This window comes from Heterocephalus glaber, unplaced genomic scaffold, assembly GCF_053883595.1.
Source record: "Heterocephalus glaber isolate CG9 unplaced genomic scaffold, H.glaber_assembly_v1.0 deba00001719, whole genome shotgun sequence".
NCBI classification, from domain to species: Eukaryota; Metazoa; Chordata; class Mammalia; order Rodentia; family Bathyergidae; genus Heterocephalus; species Heterocephalus glaber.
This window is the reverse complement of record NW_028258432.1, coordinates 35,494-59,231: the sequence shown is the minus strand read 5'-3', so window position 1 is coordinate 59,231 and position 23,738 is coordinate 35,494. Positions and strand designations below refer to the sequence as shown.

The window sequence follows — 23,738 nt, the reverse complement described above, 5'->3', positions numbered from 1 at the left end:
TTCATTTAACTTTGGCATTTCGTATATATCTAGGAATCTGCCCATTTCTTCTGTGTTTTCCATTTTATTGGAGTGTAGTTTCTCGAAGTAGGTATTGATGATCCTCTGGATTTCTGTTGGATCTGGTGTGACTTCACTTTTGTCATTTTTTTTTATTAAATTCTTTTATTGGTACATTGTAGGTATACAACACAATTACATTTCTCATTGGGAATTGTACATTTACACAATGCATCTTGGTTCTTATTTTTTCCCCATTCCTAGCCCTCCCTTCATGCCCTCCACCCTTCCCTAATTACAAAGCCTTTATTTCCATTTCTTCCATTTATCATCATTTTTCCTTTCCATTCTTTCCTTTCCCCTGCCCCTCCCACTACCCCTACCCCTTTGGAACTTTTCTTCCTATTTTACATTTTCAATCATTCATTCTAATCATTGGTACATTTTAGGTATACAATATAATGACATTCATCATCGGAAATTTGCACCTTTACATAGTCTCTCTTGGTTCTTATTTTTCACCCTTGCCCAGCCCTCCCTTCAACCCCTCCAGTCCTACCTATTTACAAAGATTTTATTCCTATTTTTCCATTTTCTCATATTAATCCCATTCCCTTCTATCCTTTCCCCTAGCCCTCCCACTTCCTTCCCCTTTGCCCTTTTTCTTCCTATTTCACATTACCTATTATACATTTAGTCCTTATTTACACTTTCAGTCTCTCACACCAGAGAAACTATTCGGAATTTATTCACGTGTGTCCTATTTATTTCACTTAAGAGTATCGCCTCAATGTGCATCCACTTAGCTATAAATGTCTCTAACTTCTCATTTTTTATGGCTGAGTAGTACTCCATTTTATAAGAAAACCATATTTTCTTTATCCAGTCTCCAGTTGATGGGCATTTGGGCTGTTTCCAAGTTTTAGCTATTACAAACTGTGCTGCTATGAACATGGGTGCACATATATCACTGTGGTATGATTCTTTTAATTCTTTGGGGAAGATCCCCAGCAGTGGAATAGCGGGGTCAAATGGGACTTCCAGTCCTAGTTCTTTGAGGTATCTCCATACTGATTTCCACAGGGGTTGCATCAGTCTACACTCCCACCAGCAGTGGAGCAGGGTTCCTCTTTCCCCACAGCCCTGCCAGCATTTGTTATTGGTTGATTTCATGATAGCAGCCATTCTTTCTGGAGTGAAGTGGAATCTCAGCATTGTTTTCATTTGCATCTCTCAAATGACCAGTGATGTTGAACATTTTTTCATGTATTTATTTGCTATTTCTACTTCTTTGTCTGAGAAATGCCTGTCCATTTCAGATGCCCATTTTTGGATTGGGTCTTTAAATTTGCAAGGTCTGATCTTTTTAAGTTCTTTATAGATTTGAGATAGCAGACCTTTGTCTGAGGAAGAGCAGGTGAAGATTTTTTCCTACATTGTGGGTTGTCTCTTCACACTGCTGGTGGTTTCTCTTGATGTGCAGAAGCCTTTTAATAAGAAGGGATCCCACTTGTTGATTGTTTGTGCTAGTTCACAGGCAACTGAGGTTTTGTTCATAAAATCTTTTCCTACACCAGTGTCTTCAAGGGTTCTTCCTAACCTCTGTTTCAACTGGTTCAGAGTTTCTATTTTAATAATTAGATCTTTAATCCATTTTGATTTTAGTTTAGTGCATGGTGAGAGGTACAGGTCTAGTTTTAATCTTTGGCAGGTTGAAGCCCAATTTTTTCAGCACCATTTATTAAAGAGGCTATCTTTCCTCCAGTGAGGGTGTTTGGCTCCTTTATCGAAGATGAGATGGCTGAATGTGTCTGGCATTGATTCTGCATCTTCTAATCTGTTTCATTGGTCCTCAAGTCTGTTTCTTTGCCAGCACCATGCTGTTTTTATCACAGTAGCTTTGTAGTATAGTTGCAGGTTGGGGCTTGTGATACCCCCCGCCATGTCTCTGTTACCGAGAATTGCTTTTGCCATTCTGGGTCTCTTCTTTTGCCAAATGAATTTTTGGATTGTTTTCTCAAGGTCCATGAAGTATGCTGCTGGGATCTCAATTGGAATTGCATTAAATCTATATAGCAGTTTTGGAAGTATGGCCATTTTCACTATATTAATCCTTCCTACCCAGGAGCAGGGGATGTCTGTCCATTTTCTGATATCATCTTCAATTTCTCCTTTCAGAGTGCCATAGTTTTCAGAGAAGAGGTCTTTGATTTCTTTCTTTAGGATGATTCCTAGGTATTTCAGTTTTTTGGCTGCTATTGTGGAAGGAATTATTTGCCCTATTTCTCTCTCAGTGAATCTGTCATTCATGTAGAGGAAAGCTATTGATTTTTGTGTGTTGACCTTGTAACCAGCTACTTGACTGAATTGGGTTATTAAGTCTAGAAGACTTTTGGTGGAGTTCTTGTGGTCTTCTATATAGAGTATCATGTCATCTGCAAATAATGACAATTTGACTTCTTCATTTCCTATCTTTATTCCTTTTATTTCTTTCTCTTGTCTAATTGCCGTGGCTAATGTTTCCAGAACTATATTGAACAAGAGTGGTGATAGTGGACATCCTTGTCTTATTCCTGATTTTAGTGTGAAGGATTTCAGTTTTTGACCATTTAGTATGATATTGGCTTTTGGTTTTTTATAGATGGCTTCTATCAGTTTGAGGTAGAGACCATCTATTCCAATATTTTGTAGGGTTTTTATGATAAATGCATGTTGGATTTTGTCAAATGCTTTTTCTGCATCTATGGATATAAGCATATGGTTTTTGTCCTTGGCTCTATTGATATGGTGTATTGTATTAATTGATTTTCGTATATTGAACCATCCCTGCATCCCTGGGATGAGTCCCACTTGATCAGAGTGTATGATGTTCTTGATGATCTTCTGCATTCTGTTTGCCATTATCTTATTAAGGATTTTTGCATCTATGTTCATTAGTGAGATTGGCCTATAGTTCTCTTTTGCAGTTGGGTCTTTCTCTGCTTTGGGGATCAAGGTGATGCTTGCTTCCAGGAATGAATTTGGGAGGATTGCTTCCCTTTCAATTTCATTGAAGAGTTTAAACAGTAGTGGCAGCAATTCCTCTCTAAATGTCTTGTAGAATTCAGCAGTGAAGCCACCAGGGCCAGGGTTTTTCTTAGTTGATAAGTTTTTAATTACATTTTCAATTTCATTGGTTGATATTGGGTTGTTCAGAATTTTTAGGTCTTCTTGGTTGAACTTTGGTAATTCATATGTATCTAGGAATCTGTCCATTTCTTCTGTGTTGTCCATCTTATTGGCATATAGGTTCTGGAAGTAGGTATTGATGATTCTGTGGATTTCTGCTGGGTCTGTTGTCATTTCACCCTTTTCATTCCTAGTTGCATGGATTTGGGCCTTTTCCTTCCTTTTTCTGACAAGGTTGGCTAAAGGTTTGTCAATTTTGTTGATTCTTTCGAAGAATGAACTCTTGGCTTCATTGATTTTTTTGTATCATTCTCTTAGTCTCCATTGCATTGATTTCTCCTCTGATCTTTGTAATTTCCTCCCTGGTATGAGCTTTGGGGTTGTCCTGCTCTTCTTTTGCTAGAAGCTTGAGGTTCAGCATCAGGTTGTTTAATTGGGCTCATTCTGTTTTCCTAATATGTGTATTCACTGCTGTGAATTTCCCTCATAAGACTGCTTTCATTGTGTCCCATAGATTCCGATATGTTGTATTGTCATTGTCATTTAATTGAAGGAACTGTCTGATTTCTTCTTTAATTTCGTCTATGACTCATTGGTTATTCAGAAGTGTGCTGTTCAATTTCCATGTGTTTATGAAATTTTTTGAGGTTTTTTTCCTATGGACCTCCAATTTCATGGCACTATGGTCTGATAATATACAGGGGATAACTTCAATTCCTTTACACTTACTTCAACATGTTCTATGTGTGAGTATGTGGTCTATTTTTGAGAATGACCCATGTGCAGCCGAGAAGAATGTGTCTTCTGATTTTGTGGGGTGGAAGACTCTGTAAACATATGTTAAGTTCTTTTGTTCAGGAGTTCGATTAAGTTCTAGTATTTCATTACTTGTTTTTAGTCTAGTTGATCTATCTGTGACAGTGGGGTGTTGAGCTCCCCCACTACAATTGTATTAGTGCATATATGACGTTTCATGTCCATTAGTATTTGTTTTATATAGTTGGGTGCACTAGTGTTTGGTGCATAGATATTTATGATTGTCATCTCTTCCTCTTGGATTCTTCCCTTTACAAGGATGTAGTGTCCTTCTTTGTCTCTCTTCATCGGTGTTGGTTTGAAATCTACTTGATCTGCAAAGAGGATAGCTACTCCTGCTTTTTTGCGGGTTCCTGTCGCAGGGAGTATTGTTTTCCACCCTTTAACTTTCAGTCTATGAGTTTCCTTTTGAATTAACTGTGTTTCTTCTATGCAACATAATGTTGGATTTTGCTTCTTGACCCATTCTGCCAGTCTATTTCTTTTGATTGGTGAATTGAGACCATTAACATTGATGGTTATAACTGTAACATATTGACTTGCCATTGCCATGGCTTTTTCTTTTTGTTGGGTTCTCCCCCTTTCCATTTAATTTCTTGTCATGCCAGATGGGTTCATTCTGCTTTGCTTCCTGGGGTTGTGATCCTCAATGTCTGTCCCTAGGATATTGTGTAAAATTCTTTGGAGTGCTGGTTTGGTATTCATGAAGTTCCTAAGGTGCTCTTTGTCATGAAAGTATCTTACTTCTCCATCCATTTTGAAAGATAGTTTTGCAGGGTACATCAATCTGGGTTGGAGGCTGTTTTCTTTTAGGGCTTGGAATATGTCACTCCAAGCTCTTCTTGCCTTGATGGTTTGTGTTGAGAAGTCTGCTGTGATTCTGATGGGCTTTCCTTTGTATGTGATTTGTTTCTTTTCTCTGACTGCTTGTAGAACTTTATTCTTCTGTTGTGTTTCTGGAATCTTAACAATTATATTCCTATGTGTAGATTTTTTTTGATCAAGGCTATTTGGAGTCCTATATGCCTCACTTATCTGTATGTCAAGCCCTTTTCCCCTGCTTGAGAAGTTTTCTGCCATTATTTCTGTGAAGAGATTTTTTATGTCATCTGCACTCTCTCCTGTTTCTTCATTGAGCCCAGTCAGTTTTATGTTATTCTTTTTTGTATCATCTAGCAGCTGCTGGATTGATTTCTCATGTTCCCTTATAATTTTGGAGCAATTTTTCTTTTCCTGGTCACTAATTGCAATCTTATTTTCTATATGTGAAATTCTGTCCTCACATTGGCTCATTCTGCTGTGTAGACTTTCAATGTAGTTTTTCATGTCCTGGAAATCTATTTGCATCTGTTTTATGGATTCCATTTGTTTCTTATGTTGGGATTCCATCATGTTCCTCAGCTCCCCTCTAGATTTATTAATCATGTCTTGCACTAGGAGCACAATTTCTCCTGTTATCTGAGAAATTATTTCTAATTTCATTTTTTTCAGATCTCCTTTTGTTGCCAGTTCAGTGGGTCCAGGTGGTTGAGTATCAGAGTGTTCCATCTCATTTCCCTTTGGGGTTGCTGTAGGTGATCTGGAAGTCTGGTTTTGAGACTTATTTACATGTTTTCTCATTTCGACTGTGGCGGGGGGCTACTAGCTACTGCACGGATTATGTCCTCTGAGCTGGGTGAGGTGGGACAGGGTCTGGGAGCAGCGGTAGGGATGGTGACCCAAAAGCCCTTTCCTGTGGGTTGAGAGCATCAGGAGTGATGGTGGCCAGGAAACCCCTTTCTCTGGCCCAGGAGCAGTGGGATGTTGGCTCAGAAGCCCCTCCCTCTGGGCCAGGAGTGGTGGGAGGGATGGTGACCTGGAAGCCCCTTCCTCTGGGCCAGGAGCAGTGGGACAGAAGGCCGAAAAGCCCTTTCCTCTTGGCTGGGAGCAGTGGGAGTGATGGTGACCGGGAACCCCCTTCCTCTGGACCAGGAGCAGTGCGACGATGGCTGAGAAGCCCCTACTTCTGGGCTGGGAGCAGCAGGACTCAGTACCTTGGTCTGGTGGTCTGGTGCCCTCTGCATCTTTGTAGTGTGGAGTCAGGTGGCTGCCTGTCTGCAGCGGGGTGATTTGGTGTCTTACGCATGACTCAGGACCTCGGTAGGGCGTACACAGGCCTTCCTGTGTGCAGCGGGCTGATTCGGGGTATTCCAAGTGACTGGGGACCTCGGTAGGGCATGGGCAGACCTGCCTGTCTGCAGTGGGCTAATTCGGTGTGTTCTGTGTGACTCAGGACCTCCATTTATTACCTAATTTTAAGACTTCCTCTAAAGCTACAGTAATCAAGGCAGTGTTGCTGTAAAGAAAGATATATAGATCATTGGAATAAAACAGAGAATCCAGAAATAGAACCACACATATATGTTTTGAAAGATTATTTAACATTAACATTTTATAGAATGTAAATCAATTCAAGAGCAGAGGAAAAGATAGTATTTTCAGCAAATCCACTAGAACACCTGGTATCTGTATATAAAAAAGTTAACCTCAAACCTTTATTTTGATACATAAAAATAAATTGAAAGGATCTATGAACCCAAATATGAAAGTCTAAAACTATAAACTTTAAGAAGACATTATAAGGGAAAATGTGTATGAATTTAGGTTAGGCAAGAACTTCCTAGGATACAAAAAAACATGATGTATAAAAGAAAAAAACTGATAAATGAGATTCCATCAAAATTTAGAACTTCAAATGACATTGCTAAAATGAAAAGTAGTCCTTTAACAGACCATATTTACAATACATATAACCTATGACCAGAATATATAAAGAACTCTTACAGCTCATTAATAGATAACCCGATTAGAAATTAGACACAAAAAGATGATAAATAGCCAGTACAGCATAAGGAAAGGTGTGCAACACTAGAATCAGAAAAATACTAATCAGTACAATAACAAGATTGAATTATACACTCATTAGGGAGATGAAGTTAAAAGTTTTAAAAGCCTTGTCATGACTTTTTCTTTTTCTTGGATTCTCCCCCTTTGCATTTAATTTGTCATGTGCAATGGATTCGTTCTGCTGGGCTTCTTGGTGTTGTGATCCTTGTTGTCTTTTCCTAGGGTATTTTCTAAAATTTTTTGGCGTGCTGGTTTGGTATTCATGAAGTTATTAAGGTGCTCTTTATCATGTAAGTATCTTATTTCTCCATCAATTTTGAAAGACAGTTTTGCAGGGTATATCAATCTGGGTTGGAGACTGTTTGCCTTTAGGGCTTGAAATATGTCACTCAAAGCTCTTCTTGCCTTGAGGAGTTTGCATTGAGAAGTCTGCTGTGATTCTGATGGGCTTTCCTTTGTATGTGATTTGTTTCTTTTCTCTCACTGCTTGTAGAATTTTGTTCTTCTGTTGGGTTTCTGGAATCCTAACTATTATATGTCCATGTGAAGATTTTTTTGGATCAAGACTAGTTGGAGTCCTATATGCCTCACTTATCTATATGTCAAGTACTTTTCCCCTCCTTGGGAAGTTTTCTGCCATAACTTCTGTGAACAGTTTTTTTTATGTCATGTGCAGTCTCTCCTGTTTTTGCATTGACTCCAGTCAGTCTTATGTTATTCTTCTTTGCATCATCTAGCAGCTGCTGGATTGATTTCTCATGGTCCCTTATAATTTTCCTGGTCACTAATTGCAGTCTTATCTTTTATATCTGAAATTATGTTCTCACATTGGTTCGTTCTGCTGCATAGACTTTCAATGGAGTTTTTAATCTCCTGGATATCGGTTTGTATCTGTTTTACGGATTCCATTTGTTTCCTATGTTGGGATTCCATCATGTTCCTCAGCTCCTCCATTTTGTATCTGTTTCCACTCTAGATTTATTAATCATGTCTTGCAATATCAGCACAATCTTTCCTGTTATCTGAGAAATTATTTCTGATTTCATTTATCCTAGATCCTCTTTTGTTGCCAGTTCATGGAGTCCAGGTGGTTATCAGATTATTCTATCTTGTTTCCCTTTGTGGTTACTGTAGGTGACCTGGGAGTCTGTTTTTGAGGCTTGTTTACATGCTTTCTCATTGCCATGGGCGAGGGAGGTTGCTGCTGGCACCCACGTGGCTCACCTCCTCTGCCCTGGGAGTGCTGGTCTCTTGTATTATCAATAATTACATAATATAGACCTTTTTAAGCTATAAAAGTCTAGTTTCTTGGTCCAGAGACTATTTCTTCATTTACATGAATACATTTTATGGTTTGCTTCCTGCAGTTTCTGCATTGCTAAAGTCAATTTTCCTATTGTATGAACTGGTTGACATTGTGGTTGATGTTGTGGATTGGGTCTTTTTGAAGAGTGTACTTCCTACACAGTTATTTCTAGCATGTGGGAAAACTTTTTATGACTGATTTTATTCATTGAAGTTTCTCAGTTATAGAGATATCATTTGTCAGCAAGTAAAATTATTCCTTTCACATACTAAAATCTATGCCTATTATTTATTTTCTTTTTTAAAAAATTCTTTTATTTTCTTGGAAGATATATTTTAGAAGATATAACTTGACCAATACTGATTCTAAGGAGTGTCAAGGGAAGGCTTCTTTAGTTTTTGAAGTTACTGCCATGATTCTCATATCTTATCTTTAGGAATAATTTTGCCTGCTTAAATTGAGACAGACTCTTCATAGTGTTAAACAAGACTTCTTGGTTTCACTTGCTCCATGCTTGGAAAATTTTAACGTTGAAATTAATGTTGAATTTATGGTGTAAAGTACTACATCCTTCAACATAAATGTTCAGTAGTTCTTTCATCTATTGTGAAAAGTTAGACCTTTTAAATATCTTGATATCAAACCAACCCTGCATCCCTAACACTACTTATATTTGGTTATGCTATATTATTCTTGTAACACACTGTTTGGTTCTATTTGATTATATTTTATATAACATTTTTCCTTTCTCTTTGTAAATAGATAGTGCATATTTCTCCTGCCTTATTCTGTAGTTACCTTTTTCTGAGGCCATGGCCCTTCCCACAACTCTGCAACCACTCCTGCCACATGAATTCACAAATAATCAAATGAGTAACAACCTTTCACAGCTTTCAGGCTTGTTGCATGCTGTTCTCCCTGAGAGCTTCCTTTCCCTTTATCTTTCAAACTCAAGCAAGAATGATCACGGTGATCACTGGTCTCTCCTTCTAGGATGACTTCTCAAATATTCTGTCCATATTCCCAGTTTGGTTGATCATTCCCCACTCTGCTGTCTCTCAGTGTTATTTCCTTATCTCGGTTTTAACCTTGAGCATATAGCAATAGCATTATTTCCATGTTGGTTTCTCTATTTTAAATCGTGGAAGGTAGAGACTTTGAGTTTTCATCTTTATCATTTTTCCCAAAGGTGCTAAAGCCACATTTCTCCAGTACTAAATTACTAAATTTATCCTCAATTTTCAGTTCATTTTCCATGGGTCCCTAAGAGAAGGGAGGTGGAGAGGAGACAAAGAGAAAGAGACAGACAGAGAGAGACAGACAGAGAAGCAAGGAAGAGAGAGAAAGGAAAGAGAAAGAAAGAAAGAAAGAAAGAAAGAAAGAAAGAAAGAAAGAAGAGGAAGGGCAAAGAGAGGGGAGGGAAGAGAAGCAGAGAATCTTCCCTTTCTTCTCTTAAGTATTTGTAATGAATCCTTGGTCTTCCTGAGCCAATTGCTGATCTAGAAGTTGGCTATGATTTCTTGTTCTTTCTCTGCCATCTGTCTTGTGTAAGCACAGAAATTTACATTTTTCTTTTTTCAAGAATTTGACACTGACAACATAGGTGAACAGAGGGGCACTCTTTCCCCTGCATCCCATCAGCTCTTATTTTCTTTACCCAATCAACTACACAACGCTTCCACTACTTTAACTTCAGCCTTTAACTTGGGCTTTTTTTTCCTGTTGGTGCAAAACATCTTCAAGTCTTCTGGCTACTAATACACACACACACACACACACACACACACACACACACACACATCTGGATTGTTTTCCAATTATATCCCCAATTCTCTGCTAGCCTACCAAAGGAATAGTCTTTATTCAGTTCCTGGAGTATTTTCCATCTTCAGTATACTTCATTGTGATTCCCCAAGCCCATAAAACTGTCCCAGAGGAGGCCACCACTGACCCCCTGGTGGCCCAGGCCTCTTGGTCTGTGAATAGTGGCTGAATTCATGGACTGATTGCTCCTCTGTGATCTCTCTCAGGCCATTCAACCACCTGATCCCCACTGTCATCTTACTCTTGCTTTACCTTGTTTTGACTACACAAACATTTATAATTGGTGTGTTCAGGAAATAGATTTTGAGTATCTGCTCTAAACTAGGTACTTCACTGGTGCTGCAAATCAATGAGCCAAACCTTTCTGCCCTGGATCAGGGCAGGGGGAGTTTTCAGGGCCACCTGAAATTATTTGGGAGTTCTCAGCAACATCCCTGAGAAAGCCACTGAGGTCCACACTGAATGAGGAGCAGGCACTTCCCAGGAGAAAGGTTAGAAGGACATTTCAGGTGGAGGGAATAGCCTATGCTGTGCAAGGCAGCTTTGTGCAGGGGAGAAACCACAGACACAACTTTTTTTCTTTTATCTCTTTTTTTTTTTCAATACTGGGAATTGAACTGAGGACCTTCATGCTGAGCACTATTTTCTTTTGTTTTATTTAGGGACAGGGTCTTACTACATCAGTAAGTTGCCTTAGCTAGGCTCAAACTTGTGATCCTCTTGTCTCAGCCTCCCTGAGTCCTGGGATGACAGGCATGTACTACTATGCCTGGCTTGAACTAGCTTTGAATGCTGACTTTGCTCCCTGTTTCCAGTGTGATAGTAAGAACAGCAGTGACATTTCTTGATGTTGTTGGGTGAATGCTCTGGGGACTCTTAAGGCCATGTTCTCCTTGGCTGTCTGTGGAGAGCAGGGTGCTCCTGTCCCAGTAGAAGTGGGCACCTGGCAGGAGGCAGTGGATCAGTAGGGTAGTGGGGCAGTGGGGCAGGGGACAGTGGGGCGGTGGCATTTATGACTCGGCTCTGGGAACCATCTAGTGGCCAGGATGATTTGAGAAGGGGAACACACAGACGCTGGGATGGGATATAACTCTCCTGTCATGTCCAGCAGACTGAGTTCTGGGAAAGGCCCTTGCTCAGGCAGTGATGGAGTGTGAAGGCTGATTTATATGGAGACAAAGTCAAAGCAGATGCTGGGTGAAGGATCCAGCATCTGAGAAAGATCCCATTGCACCGAATCCTCCAATTACCATGTGCTGGGGAGGATTTGTGTTTTTGCCCTTTGTGGGATTTGGCAGCTCTCCACTGCCTTATGGCCCAGAAAGGTACAGCCTTTTGAAGCCCAGCCTGGCATGGCAGCCATGTGTAACTAGGTGTGGCCTCACTGCTGCAGCCTGTGTGGGCACTGCTAGGCACAGTGGCAGATGTCAACCACCATTGGGGACTGGGAATAGAGGAATGACAAGCATCATGGCAGCCTGGAAGGAGAGGACAGAGTCCAGCTATTGTGCACCCTCTTTCTTGGATTTAGCTGGGGTGAAGGTGGCCCCCTTTCTCTCCTTTCCAGTCCCTGTTCCCCATCTCAATTCCTGGCTATGGATTCAGTTCTTTTTTTTCTCTTAGTGATTGGTGATGGGCAAGAATATTGCTTCTCATGTAACCCTCACCCCAAACCCCAGTGACCAGCAGGATACTCTCCAAGCCAAATTCACAGGGCCCCTTCCTCTCCCTGCCAGCCTGCAATTACAGGATCTGGGGAAAATGCCCCTGAAACATTATGCCCAGGGCTTGGCCTGCTATTGCCTGTCCAGTCTTGCCCTCCCCACTATTCAAGAGCTAATCAGAGAATCCTGTGGGTGCTTAAATAAATAATCTATTATGGTAAAAGTCACACTACAATGAATCTCCCTAAAAAGTCTCCTCACTTTTCTCTTTTTAAAAATTTTTTTTTATTTTTTAAATATATATATTTATTGGTACATTTTAGGTATAAAATACATTTACATTTATCATTGGGTGTTTGTACCTGAACATGATGCATCTTAGTTCTTATTTTTTCTCCCATCACCTGTGCACCCTTCACCCCCTCCACCCTTCTCTATCTACACAGAGTTTGATTCCATTTTTTTCTCATATTTTTTTTCTTTCCCTTCTTCCCTTTCCCCTTTCCCTTCCACCATCCCCAAACCCTTGGACCTTTTCTTATTTCAAATTATCAATTATTCATTTTAATCATTTTCATCCTTATTTACACTTTCAATTTCTCACACTAGAGAAACTATTTGGTATTTACATATGTGTGTCCTATTTATTTCACTTAAGAGTATTGCTTCAATATGCATCCATTTAGCTATAAATGTCTCTAGTTTCTCATTCTTTATGGCTGAGTAGTACTCCATTTTATTAAAAAACCACATGTTCTTTATCCAGTTTCCAGTTGATGGGCACTTGGGCTGTTTCCAAGCTTTAGCTATTACAAATTGTGCCGCTATAAACATAGGTCCACATATATCGCTGTGGTATGATTCTTTTAATTCTTTGGGGAAGATTCCCAGTAGGGGAATAGCTGGGTCAAATGGGACCTGTAGTCCTAGTTCTTTGAAGTAAAGTCTCTCGTCATTTTGAACACACCTACCTATCATTCTTGCCACTTTCTAAAGGAGTTCTGGAAGTCCTCTTTCCTGAGCGTCTTTATGGGGTATGATCAAAGATATGGTGAATGCTGCTGCCAATCAAAAGGCAGGCTCATAGAAACATGATGGTGTGTCCTCATCCATGTTATTCACTGGATCTAGCACTATGTGGCTGCTGGTTCTTCCTCAAAACCAAAATGACCATGAAAGATCAGTGTTTTTAATTGATTTAGGATACTGAGGCAGCCACAATAGCACAACTAAAGACACTCAAGAAAGAGAACTGGCAGAATTCCAAGAAAGTGAAGTTTTTCCTTCTTGAAATAGCCAGAATGGTGGAACAAGTGTTTTTGAAAGGGGGGGCATTTTGAGAAGAATTTAAGTCAATATGACTTTCACTGTAATCTTTAAAATTTAAACATATGCTATATTTTTATCAAACTTATCATGAAGAGAAGGGGTTAAAGTGGAGTTGCACCCATGGCCAGTGTTGTTATCAGTGGTGCATGGAGGGGACCAGGGTGGGGAAAGCTTCCTGAGAGCTGGCCCTGCTGGGAGGCTGGGGACTCTGGATCCCTTCCCTGCACTTCACTTATCACATCTCTTGCACTTAGCTCTTCTTTAGCATGCTTATAATAAAGGGGTACATATAAGGAGCTGGTTTCCCTGAGTTCTCTGAGCTGCCCTCTCAACCCACCCTGAGGAATAGGTCATGGGAACCTAGATTTACACCAGCAGCAGAAGATCCAGGTGTGTGCTATCCTCAGAAGTAGGGGGAGTCTTGGGGCCAGGCCCTGACCTGGCACCTGACCATTGCTCCAGGTAGGCAGTGGCTGCACTGTACTGGACCCAAGGACACCCTGCTGGTGCCACTGCAGAAGGGGTGGTGGTGGGGACAATCGACCCTTCTCAGTGGCCAGAAGCATCATGGCCGAGTGGGTGGTGGAGCAGAGAGCCATTTTGGTTTCCTCCCCTGCCACAATAGAAAGTTTCTTTCTTGCTACGTGAAGGGTGCAGATACTCTTGTAATAGACATTCCTTCTACAGACAAAAATACCTGAAGATCAGTGCAGGGTGTAAGCGAAAAGATGGAGAGAGTGTAGGCTTCTCCGGGGCCTCAGCCTCACAGGAAGGGGCTGCAGACACCCCTGCTCTTCCTAGCAACAGCAGGCTGAGCCCACCAGCCTTGGAATTGTGACAGCAATAATGTCATTGATGAATGGAACACGAGTTTAAAGGAAAAGTGACTGATTATCTGCTAAGCAGACCTGCTCCTCAGCGTGATAGCCACACTCTTATGCTTCTGCCCACAGAGTATGGGTGAATCTTATTCCCTGTATTCTCACACAACCTGAGCACAGTTTGGTGTAAAATTTGTAAACTTGTTTAGTGAAAAACAGTATCTTAGATTTTAGCTTCTGTGGTAAGACACATCTTTCAAGGTTTTAAAAAAATCTGCAAAACCTTTCAAGTAAAGAATTGACTTTGACAAATGTCATTCCTTCAAATGTTGTTTCTCATGGGCTCCAAATCCTATAAAAACCTCCAGCCCTCCTTAGTTTTAAAGTATAGGCTTATTTTTACCTGGCTCTGTTCATGAAGTATGGTGGACAAAGCGATTATTAAATGTGTGGGTTTAGTGTTTTCTCTAACAGTCTCAATGAATTAGATTTAGCAATTTAGCAGGTGAATAATTTGTTTTAAATTAAAGAAATGGCTTCACAGGACAGCTGTACAAACCAAGAAAAAAATGAGGGAAATGTAAACTAATAATTGGTTTATGTTGTATAATATTATATAATTTGTTTATATTATATAATTATAATAGACTTTTTTTTTCAAACTGAGAGACTCACTTCCTCCTAGGACAACCAGCCTTTCCCTGTGCAGCTCCATGGTTTTAGCAGCCCTGTTAGATGCCCTTTTATCCAAGTCACAGCAGTGGGAGCCCTCCACACAGGAAATAGCCCTGTACCCTGCAGGCTGGGAAAGAAAACAATGGACCAAAGTCTACTGGGGAAGTGAATGGAAATGGGTTTAGAGGTCACACCCAGGCAGACAAATATGCTGTTATGAATCTGAGGGTGGAACTGATGAATGTGGAGTATTCTGAAATGAAAACTGAAGCAATAAAAGAAATGATGTTGACAAGCAGAGCTCATAGGTGGACATTTAGAAGGCAAGGGCAAGCTTTGCTTGGCTTTTCTTTGGAAAAATAGGGGCTCCACCCAATATAAGGACTTCCCTGTGTGTTTAGTGCCTGGATACCTTTGCTACAACATGATTGTGCAGGATTGCTGTATTAAGTGGGAAAATGTAGTAGGAAATACAGCCTTGATTATTACAGAGAGGAAAGAGATCAGCTTTTCTGTCCTGGCTATTGTGTCTTAAATAACACTCATCAATCAAGGAAATGAGATAGGGTCTAGTTTCACCTCTCTTCTTTTGTCTGTGTTAGTTTTTATTTCCTAAGACTGCATCCTGGAGTGTTGACTGTGACACCTTTGCAGGTGCACTGTGGGACTGTAGGCCCTTGAGTGTGATTATGTTGTTTCATTCTTACTTGGAAGAGGTTCTATGCTACGTCCTACCTGCGCCATGATGATCACTCTTTACAATCAGATGGGCACCCTGTACTGCTCCAAGAGAAAATACTGATCTGGGGATGTTGGAGGGCCACATTCTGTTCACTTTTCGGGATCAGCTGTGCTACTTAAAATCTTGAATATTATTTTTTTTATGTTCAGCCTTGAAATTGATTCTTTGGATAAGAATTTGCTGAACTAGGGCATGAAAACAATAAGAGCTATTTAGTTTTACTAACTTTGGGGGATTTTTGCATGAATGTCAACTGAAAATTGTTAGGCAGTCAATTTGTCCAAAGATAAGGATGATGGTTGTGGTGAGTTATAATAAAAAGAGCATTTCTCTAAAAGTGAGGAAGTATTGTTTGATTTGCTTTTTTCTGCTTAAAAGTGTGACTTTGGGCACACCCATTTGTGAAAAGATCCTCTTCATTTATAAAACAGATGGTGGGTGTTTATTAATCAGTGAGGTCATGGATGGGAAAGCACTTTTTGTAAACTCTAACATTATACGTCAATATGAGGTCATCAGTGTGGCTTTGCTGTCGTGGTTAAAAATGTGTCCATTTATATTTAAGCACAGTTCTGTTCAATTACGTCTTGGTCAGTCCTTTCCATATTTAAGTTACCGAGACCTCGATTCAATCTTCTTCATCCTTCAGTCTAATTAGGTGCCTAAAATGCTTGCTTTATTAGAATTTGTTACTCTACATTCTAAAAAATGAAGATTTAGTGTTCCTTAAAAGATCATGGTTCTAAGATATTGCTCAGTTCTAGTTGCATATTTTCTAGTTGCGTGTTTTTTCTAGTTGCATATTTTGAATTCTAGTTGCATATTTTCAGAAGGCCATGGGGTTTTGTGCTGTCATCAAGCAGGTCACTGTTTTGGGTTAAACTGCGGCAGCATCTGTCATTCGTGTCAATGCTGCACACACGGTGGTGAGTTGAATGGTGACTGCATCTGAAGAACTGCCTTTCCAGTAGAATAACCCTTCAGTGCGAGCAGCTTTTCACATCTCAGTTAATTACAATGAAATCAAAGTAGGAATTAAATTCCTCAGTGGCACCAGCCATGCACCAAGGGCTCCATAACCTCAAATGGACAGTGGCCTCTGCTTTGAACAGTGAGGATTGTAGAACATTTCTGTCTGTTGGCCAGACCTGCTTAGCAGAAGGAAACTGAATATCACATTTATTGAAGGTATCCAGCACTCAGGCTGCACACAGAATCTTTATGGCATGTTTTAGGTTTCCAAGGTAAAATAGCCTTTGTTGGCCAATCAGAGTTCCCATCCATTCATCCATCCATCCATTCAAGGGTTCCTGCAGGTCACATTTTAGGTTTTGGATGACTTGATATTTTTAAATGTTCCTTTATCTCTGTCGGGCCCCTAGGTCCTGCGTGACCGACATGTGTGAGTGTCCAGTCCACAGAAATTGTTACTGTGAGTCGCTCCTGGCCTACACCCGGGCCTGCCAGAGACAGGGTGTCAAGGTGCACTGGGAACCACAGCAGCACTGTGCAGGTAAGAGAGGCTTGAGGAATCGCTGCACTGCCCCTGATAGCCACATGGGGGATTGCAGTCACAGACATGAGTGACCATGTCCCCTTAGACAAAGGGCATTCCCATTAGTGACCCAACTGTATTGCAGTTGGTAAAACACAGGTGCTTACCTCAAGGCAGAGAAGACAGTGCTCGAGAGAAAAGCTCTGTGGTGAGCACATTTTAACCATTTGAGGATTTCTACTGTTGCCATATTCTCTCCACCTTGAGCTACCAGCTGGATGGACTTAGCACTTGGGCAGTTGTCACTGAGGCTTGGGTTGTGTATGGAGCAAGGAGATTTGGGACAGGTACAGCCACTTAAGGCTTTTAGAATAAACATGATCATTTTGCAAAGAGATTTTTATTCAAATCCTATTGGAATGTTCCTTCCCACCCCTACTCCAGCAAAGACAGATTTCCATAATGTTTGTTAGGAATACTTTGTCCCCAGGCAAGTTAATTAGCTTTATTTCCTGTCTGTAAAATGAATGCCTTTGTTTATTCAAGAAATATTTCTCACAAAGTGGCTGAGGACTAGGCATTGTGCTGGACACTGAGCACTGTTGTGATGCTGAGTGACAGCTGCCTAGAGGAGAACCAGACAAAAGCAATAACAACAATGAACTATGGTAAGAAGTAAGAAGGAAATGCACAGGTCAGAGCTCTAGTGAACAAAGGAATAGAACAAATGGATAGTGAAAAGATGGATAGCTCTAGAGATGGGGATAAAGAAGGAAATCTTCTGTACAAATGGCAAGGTGGAATTTCAGCACAGCCCAAAGGACCCCAGGGAGGCAGACAAGCATGCAATGTAGAAGAATCACTTTAGACAGTCACATGGCAGAAAAACAACAGCTCTTCAAACTGGAAGGGCTCCAGTGTGGCTTGGCTTGGAGGGCAAGGGACAAAGGGGCTCTCGATGAAGTTGGGTGGGCAGAAGCCAGCTGCACAGGGCTTTGTGAGTTTTGGCCAAGAGTCTACCATAAGAGAAATGGGAGTTCCCAATGGGTGTCCAGCAGTTCTCTTTGTGTTTTCCAGAGACAACCCTGGCTGTTGTGTACAGCGCCATAGTCCCCAACTGTTTTGTCAAGGACAAGTTTCATGGAAGACAAGTTTTCCATGGATATGGGGTGGTTTGGGGATGACTGAAGGAGCACAGGACCCAGGTCCCTCGCATGCATGGTTTGCAGTAGGATTCAAACTCCTTTGAGAATCTGGTGCTGCTGCTGATCAGTCAGTGATGTTATCATGTCTAATAGCTTTAAATACAGGTGAAGGTATGCCTGCAGCTCACATCCCACTGCGGAGCCTGGCTCCTAATAGTCACTAATCAGTACTGGTCCAATGCCCAGTTGTTGGGGAATCTCTGGTGTGAAGAGATTGCAGGAGAAAAGATTTGAGAGTGAATTTCCTGGCAGGATGCTCTTACAGGACCCTTGTGAGAAACATGTAGTGGCCTGGATTAGAATGATGGCAGAGCACATGGAGAGAAGAGGAGAAAGTCTGCATGTGTTTGGAGTTTCCATACTATCTACTTTCTCAGGTTAGTAGCATTAGTGATATGTATTTGTGACATCTCAACGGTGTCCAGGTCACAGAAGACAGTCAGTGGTAGAGGCTGGTGTCATTTAGATGTCAAGAGGAAATTATGGCATGTTTGCTACCTGTGTCATGGGTTGACAACCTTTTGTCTCTGCTTAGATGAAGTGATTGGGGTTTGCAGCTTCTACAATAGCCTTGTAAAGGAAAGCAGTTCAGGCTGCTTCAGGCTCCAGAATATCTACATTTGTGGAGGACAGAAGTGGCCATCTGGGTGAATGGAAGTTCAGGGAGAGCAAGCACCTAAGCTATATTTATGGTACATAGAAGTCCATTCATTTATACTACTGGTTATTGGCCTTGCTGGAATCAGAATCAGCAGAGGAGCTTCTAAGACACCGTAGAAACATGTGCCTGGGCCTCATGCCCAGACACCCTGCTTCTAGGCCCCTTGTGCCCTTTGAAAATTTCCCAGGTCACTGTGACCTGCAGATAGAGCCTGAAACAGTGAGTTGGTCAGTGTTTGCCTGGTGGCTTTGGGGGTGTGGGTGACAGCACATGGGTGTGGTGGTTATGAGCTTCTATAGCTGCCCCTAGTGCTGTCACTGGTCTATGTCTTTGGGAAAGCACTGAAGATTTTGATCTCCCTCGGATCTTCCTTTCACTTTTTCTGTCACCTCGGTAGGCCAGGTCCAACTGTCCTATCAGAATGCATTTCCCACAGCCAGAGTCCTCTCTGCAGGGCATACCCCCTCAGAGGAACACCGATTTGACAACACTAACCAACACCAAGGTGTGGCTGTGGCTGCTGAGGGCCAGGGAATTGGGGCTCTCAGTGCAGGTAGACCATGAAGGTGATGTGTGTGAGGGACTGGGTCCTTCCAGCCCCTCTGAATATTCTGATTTACTTGCTTTATTTAGAGTCCTGGTTCCTTTGACTTTATCAGAAAAATGAATAAAATAAATGGAGTCCATATCTCCTCCATCTATCATGGTGTGAGGTAGGGCTCACCAGAATCTGCTTCACATCATTAGCGCTGGTGATGCTGTGGTTGGATACAGGATGTATAGACCCTCTCCTACTGGCCCAGGGCTATGCTTAGCACCACTTCAGCACACACACTGCATCTGAGGACTGCACATTTCACTATGACATTCTGGAGCCAAAATCACGTATCTAATGGAAAAGAAATATGGCCCCTGAAAGCTTCCATTTACTTCTCAAAATTAGTGGAGTCATCTGGGTGAGGTATAACTCCATCATAGTGCAGCTGGAGAGCAATGCTTAAACACACACACACACACACACACACACACACCCATGCTTGCATGCATGCACCTGCACACCATGAATATCCATAGTCTGACAGCTGGAACATGAAGAAATGAATTTGCAGAGCTACGCAGCACCTCTTAGTTGCCTTATTTCAGATCCATCCAGAAGACTGAAGATGATAGGAAGATAGTTTCCTTGTTTGTAGCTCCCAGGTGCTCTGACCCAAAACAGTGAAGGTTACATAAAGCAGAGAAGAGAAATGTCTGGAGTAAAAAGCCTGGACATTGGACAAATAAGCTGCCAGGCAAGAATGCCTGAATGAACAAGTGACATTTTAAATGCTGGCCTGGATTTTAACTCCATGAGCACTCTTGACATGGCAAATGCCGACTAGTAGTGTCAAAGACTAATGGAACTGTAATTTAGCCTGGGAATTATTAAATAAAAAGCAATATCTTGAGGGCTCTAGTCAAGGTACATAAAAGTTTCATAATAACCATTTCTATTGCCATTTATTATTGTGTAAGTGCCTTCTTTCCCCAAGGACCACATTAGTGTTTTGTATTATATTTTATCTCACTCTATACCTATAACAACATTATATTAGCCTAGCCACATCAAGGCCTTAAAAAGTTAAAGAATTTGGTAAATGTCAAAGAACTCTGGAAATCAAGGAAGCTGGGAGTCAAACTCATGTCAATTTGCATCTAGCTTCTGTTTTCATTCACTCTGAGGATACAGAAATGCAAGAGCATTGTTTAAAAGAACCATAAATGCACATTAATTTCTATATTTTTATAAGCACCACCTAATTCATCCTAATGTTTGATATCTAGATCTTTATTAACCTTAGTGACTTTCCACTGTCTGCACATTTGTTCCTTCTCACCTATTCAAGGGACTTGGTCCCTTTGGATTGTAAATTTATTATCATCCTATCTCCTGTGTCTTAAATTGCTGTTCAAAGCCAAATGACTGCCACTCCCTAGCACTGACACCGATTGGCACTGCACATTGGCAAATGAATTTTATAAATGGAGAAGTTTCTGGGAAAATTGTTTGTGTGTCTCCATGGATGCTCATCCACTGGATTCCCTGAGCACATTTCTCCCTCCTTGTCTAGCTCTGCAGTCCCCAGGTGACTCCAGCTCCTCCCTTGCAGCAACTTTCCCCTAGTTGTATGCACCCAGCTTTTCCTTGGCTGCCTGGATGTCTGCTATAAAAGTCAGAAGATAAAGCGAGATGTTGTGACCTTCAGCACCCAGTAGGAGACAGAGAAACAGCTTAGTTCCAGAAGGCCGGAGTCACACTTATTGATAAAATCACCATGCAGTGTTTTTATGTGTCACTGTACCTGTTTGAGTGCCCCTTAGAGAATAAATAACCACTTTGGCAGTTCCCTGGTTTTTGTTTTGTTTTGTTTTTTAACATTGTCATAAGGCATGTATGCAAACCAAATCACATTTGTGTTTTAAAAATGTTTTTTTCCAAAGTTTGGAACACAATTGGACTCACAGAGGATAAAAGAGGAAACAAGTCACTATTAACTTTGTAAGATCATCTAAAAACTGTGCCAGATAAAAGGCAAATCTGATGATGTCATTCTCAGTTCAAAACTTTTCTAAGAATTCCCTCTTTCCAGGGCTGTGGGGTTGCTTTGGTCTCTGGTGGTTGGCTCTGGCTCTGTTTCTGCCTCCATTTCTCACCACTCTCCCTTCTTAGTCCTTGCCTGCACCCACCCACCAAGCCTAGGACCCCAGATGGATTCAGCTGTTACACCTGCTGCTGCCCACACTGCCTCCTATGCTTGCCACTTTCTGCCTGGAAAGCTGTTCCTCTGTGTCTGTATGACGAGTTTCTGTTTACCTCTCATGACCTCCAGGATCTGTTCTCTGCATGGTGAGTGAAAGTTCTCTCTTCACTTTTCCACCATGTTCCGTCTCTCTGTTTCCTAAGACACATCTTGCATTTCTCTTGGAAACTGTGTCCACTCACTTTACCTACTTGCTTACAAGCTCAGCCTCTTAGAACTGGAGGTCAGGAATGATGTCTGATTCCTATTTGATCCCCCAGGCTTATGAGGATGATTCAAGTACTGTGTACATGTGAGTACTGTGCAAATTAGAGTGCTGTGCACAGACATGAATACTATACACACCCGAGTGCTGTGCAGTTCTGAGTGCTGTGCACACATGAGTACTGCACATAGCTGAATACTGGGTAAAGAACTGTGATGGGCCCAGCCTGCAGCCATGGCCCCAGGCTGAGGGTGACCTGAGGGGCCATTACTTCAGATTCCATCTTTATTTCCTCTTCCACAGCCACACAGTGCAAGCATGGTGCTGTGTATGACACCTGTGGCCCAGGGTGTGTGAAGACCTGTGACACCTGGAATGAGATCGGTCCTTGCAACAAGCCATGTGTGGCAGGCTGCCACTGCCCAGCCAACTTGGTCCTGCACAGGAGACATTGCATCAAGCCAGTCCTTTGTCCTCAGCGGTGACTTTCATGTCAGCCATTGAGACTGAAACCTGCTGTCCTTGACATTGAAATTGAAGAGCCAGGGAAGAACTACAGTCATGGGTGCCTGACTCTGTGCACACAGAATACATATGTGTGTGTGTGTGTGTAGATAGATGATAATAGATGATAGATAGATGCAAAATATCTCATCACTTATATTGACTATTGTGCCATACATGTGTATATTTTTTGCTATAAGATATATTGTTTCTAGGATCCTAATCTGTAAACCATTGGATACATCGTATAGATACACCAGGTGCTTTTAATTTAATAGGTGGCATGCAGACATCATGGAAGGCTGTGACATCACAAACATTTGTTATTCTTAAGGAAGTTTCCTAAGGACCCTCAGTTGCCTACCTACATTAATTTAATGTTGGAGTCAGGATTTGTCACTGAATGGGCCATGTCTTTCTTTAGAGAGGGGCACATTTGTTTGGGGACATTTTGTGTTTCCAAATCAAGGGATGTATACCTAAGAGAGATGGAAGAAGACTGGAGAGAGGCCCTGAAGGTGCATGTAAAGCAAGGGGTAGAGCTGTTAGATATTAATGGGTCATGGTCTGGTATAGTTTCCACAACTGGCTCTCACAAAGAAATGGATGTGTCACTAGGACACACCCAAGTAGTTGAGTAATTTCTTGTCATCTTTGCAGAGTGCTTAGGTCTCCTAATTATGACAGATGTGATCACTCATGTGTCATGCATTGAGATGAAAGAGTTTCCAGATGACTTATTAATGTTACTGAGCATGAGAAGGTGTTTGGAGAAACTGTTGCACAGCAGATGAAGAAATATCATTGTCTCAGAATCTCAGAGAAATCCAATGAGATGGAAGCCATCTATCCTTTGTGATGTTCCATCTACAAAGTGAAAGCCTTTGACTGTCTCTCGGGGAATCCTGTCTTGTGCTACCTGGTGACTGTGAATATGTCCTCATTATTAGGAAAGAATTACCAACCAGTTCCTTTAACATCATTTCTAACAAATGGTCTGTATACTTCAATTTACTGATAATGTTGTTACCAGTCACCATGTGATTTTCCCAATGTTTTATTCTGTTAAACAAGTGAAAATTTCAACAAAAACAAAACCCACTGATAGCTAAATGAAATATTCTGTATTATAAGAAATAAACAGATTAAGTTTTAAGTCAATGCATTTTTTTTCCTTCAGGATATCCTGTGTTATACTTGATAAGTCTGCTATATCAACTTCAGGTTAGTCATTTTTAACAGTTTTATTTAGTCATAATTGATAAATTCTGCATTAATATTTATTGATAGAGTACTATTAAAAGATAATAGAAAAATCCTACAGGTGGGTAGCCTGGGTAAGATATAAGGGACAGAAAGAGGGCTGCTGATTGCAACTTGTTGCTTGTTGCTTGCTGCTTCACTACTTCACTACTTATTGCCTTCTGCCTGCCATCAACTATTTCTCCTCTGTAATGCCCCTCTCCCATGTAACCCTGCCTTGGAGCCACCAACTATGATCTCAAGACATTGACAATATTGCTTGCTGTCTGGTCAGGGCCTGGTCATCTCCATGGCAAATGTCTTTGGCCATTCATACCCGTGTCCATCCATTGCCTCAGCCTTTTTCTTTGGCCATAGCAAGTGTCCTAGCAGA

The 23,738-nt window shown here is 41.2% G+C and overlaps 1 protein-coding gene across 13 annotated transcripts in view; it reads left to right on the top strand.

The window, feature by feature from the left end:
- The window catches only part of LOC101717569 (BMP-binding endothelial regulator protein), a 321,597-nt gene that overhangs the window by 272,347 nt on the left and 25,512 nt on the right, over window positions 1-23,738 (top strand). For 6 of the 13 annotated variants that reach the window (XM_021236401.2, XM_087199421.1, XM_004854899.3 and 3 more), the window contains 3 exons: window positions 16,614-16,744; window positions 21,303-21,479; window positions 21,902-23,276. In XM_021236401.2, the coding sequence (XP_021092060.1) occupies window positions 16,614-16,744; window positions 21,303-21,479; window positions 21,902-22,083 (490 nt within the window). In that variant the 3' untranslated portion in view covers window positions 22,084-23,276. The other 7 variants (XM_087199420.1, XM_087199422.1, XM_087199427.1 and 4 more) reach the window with 4 other exon arrangements.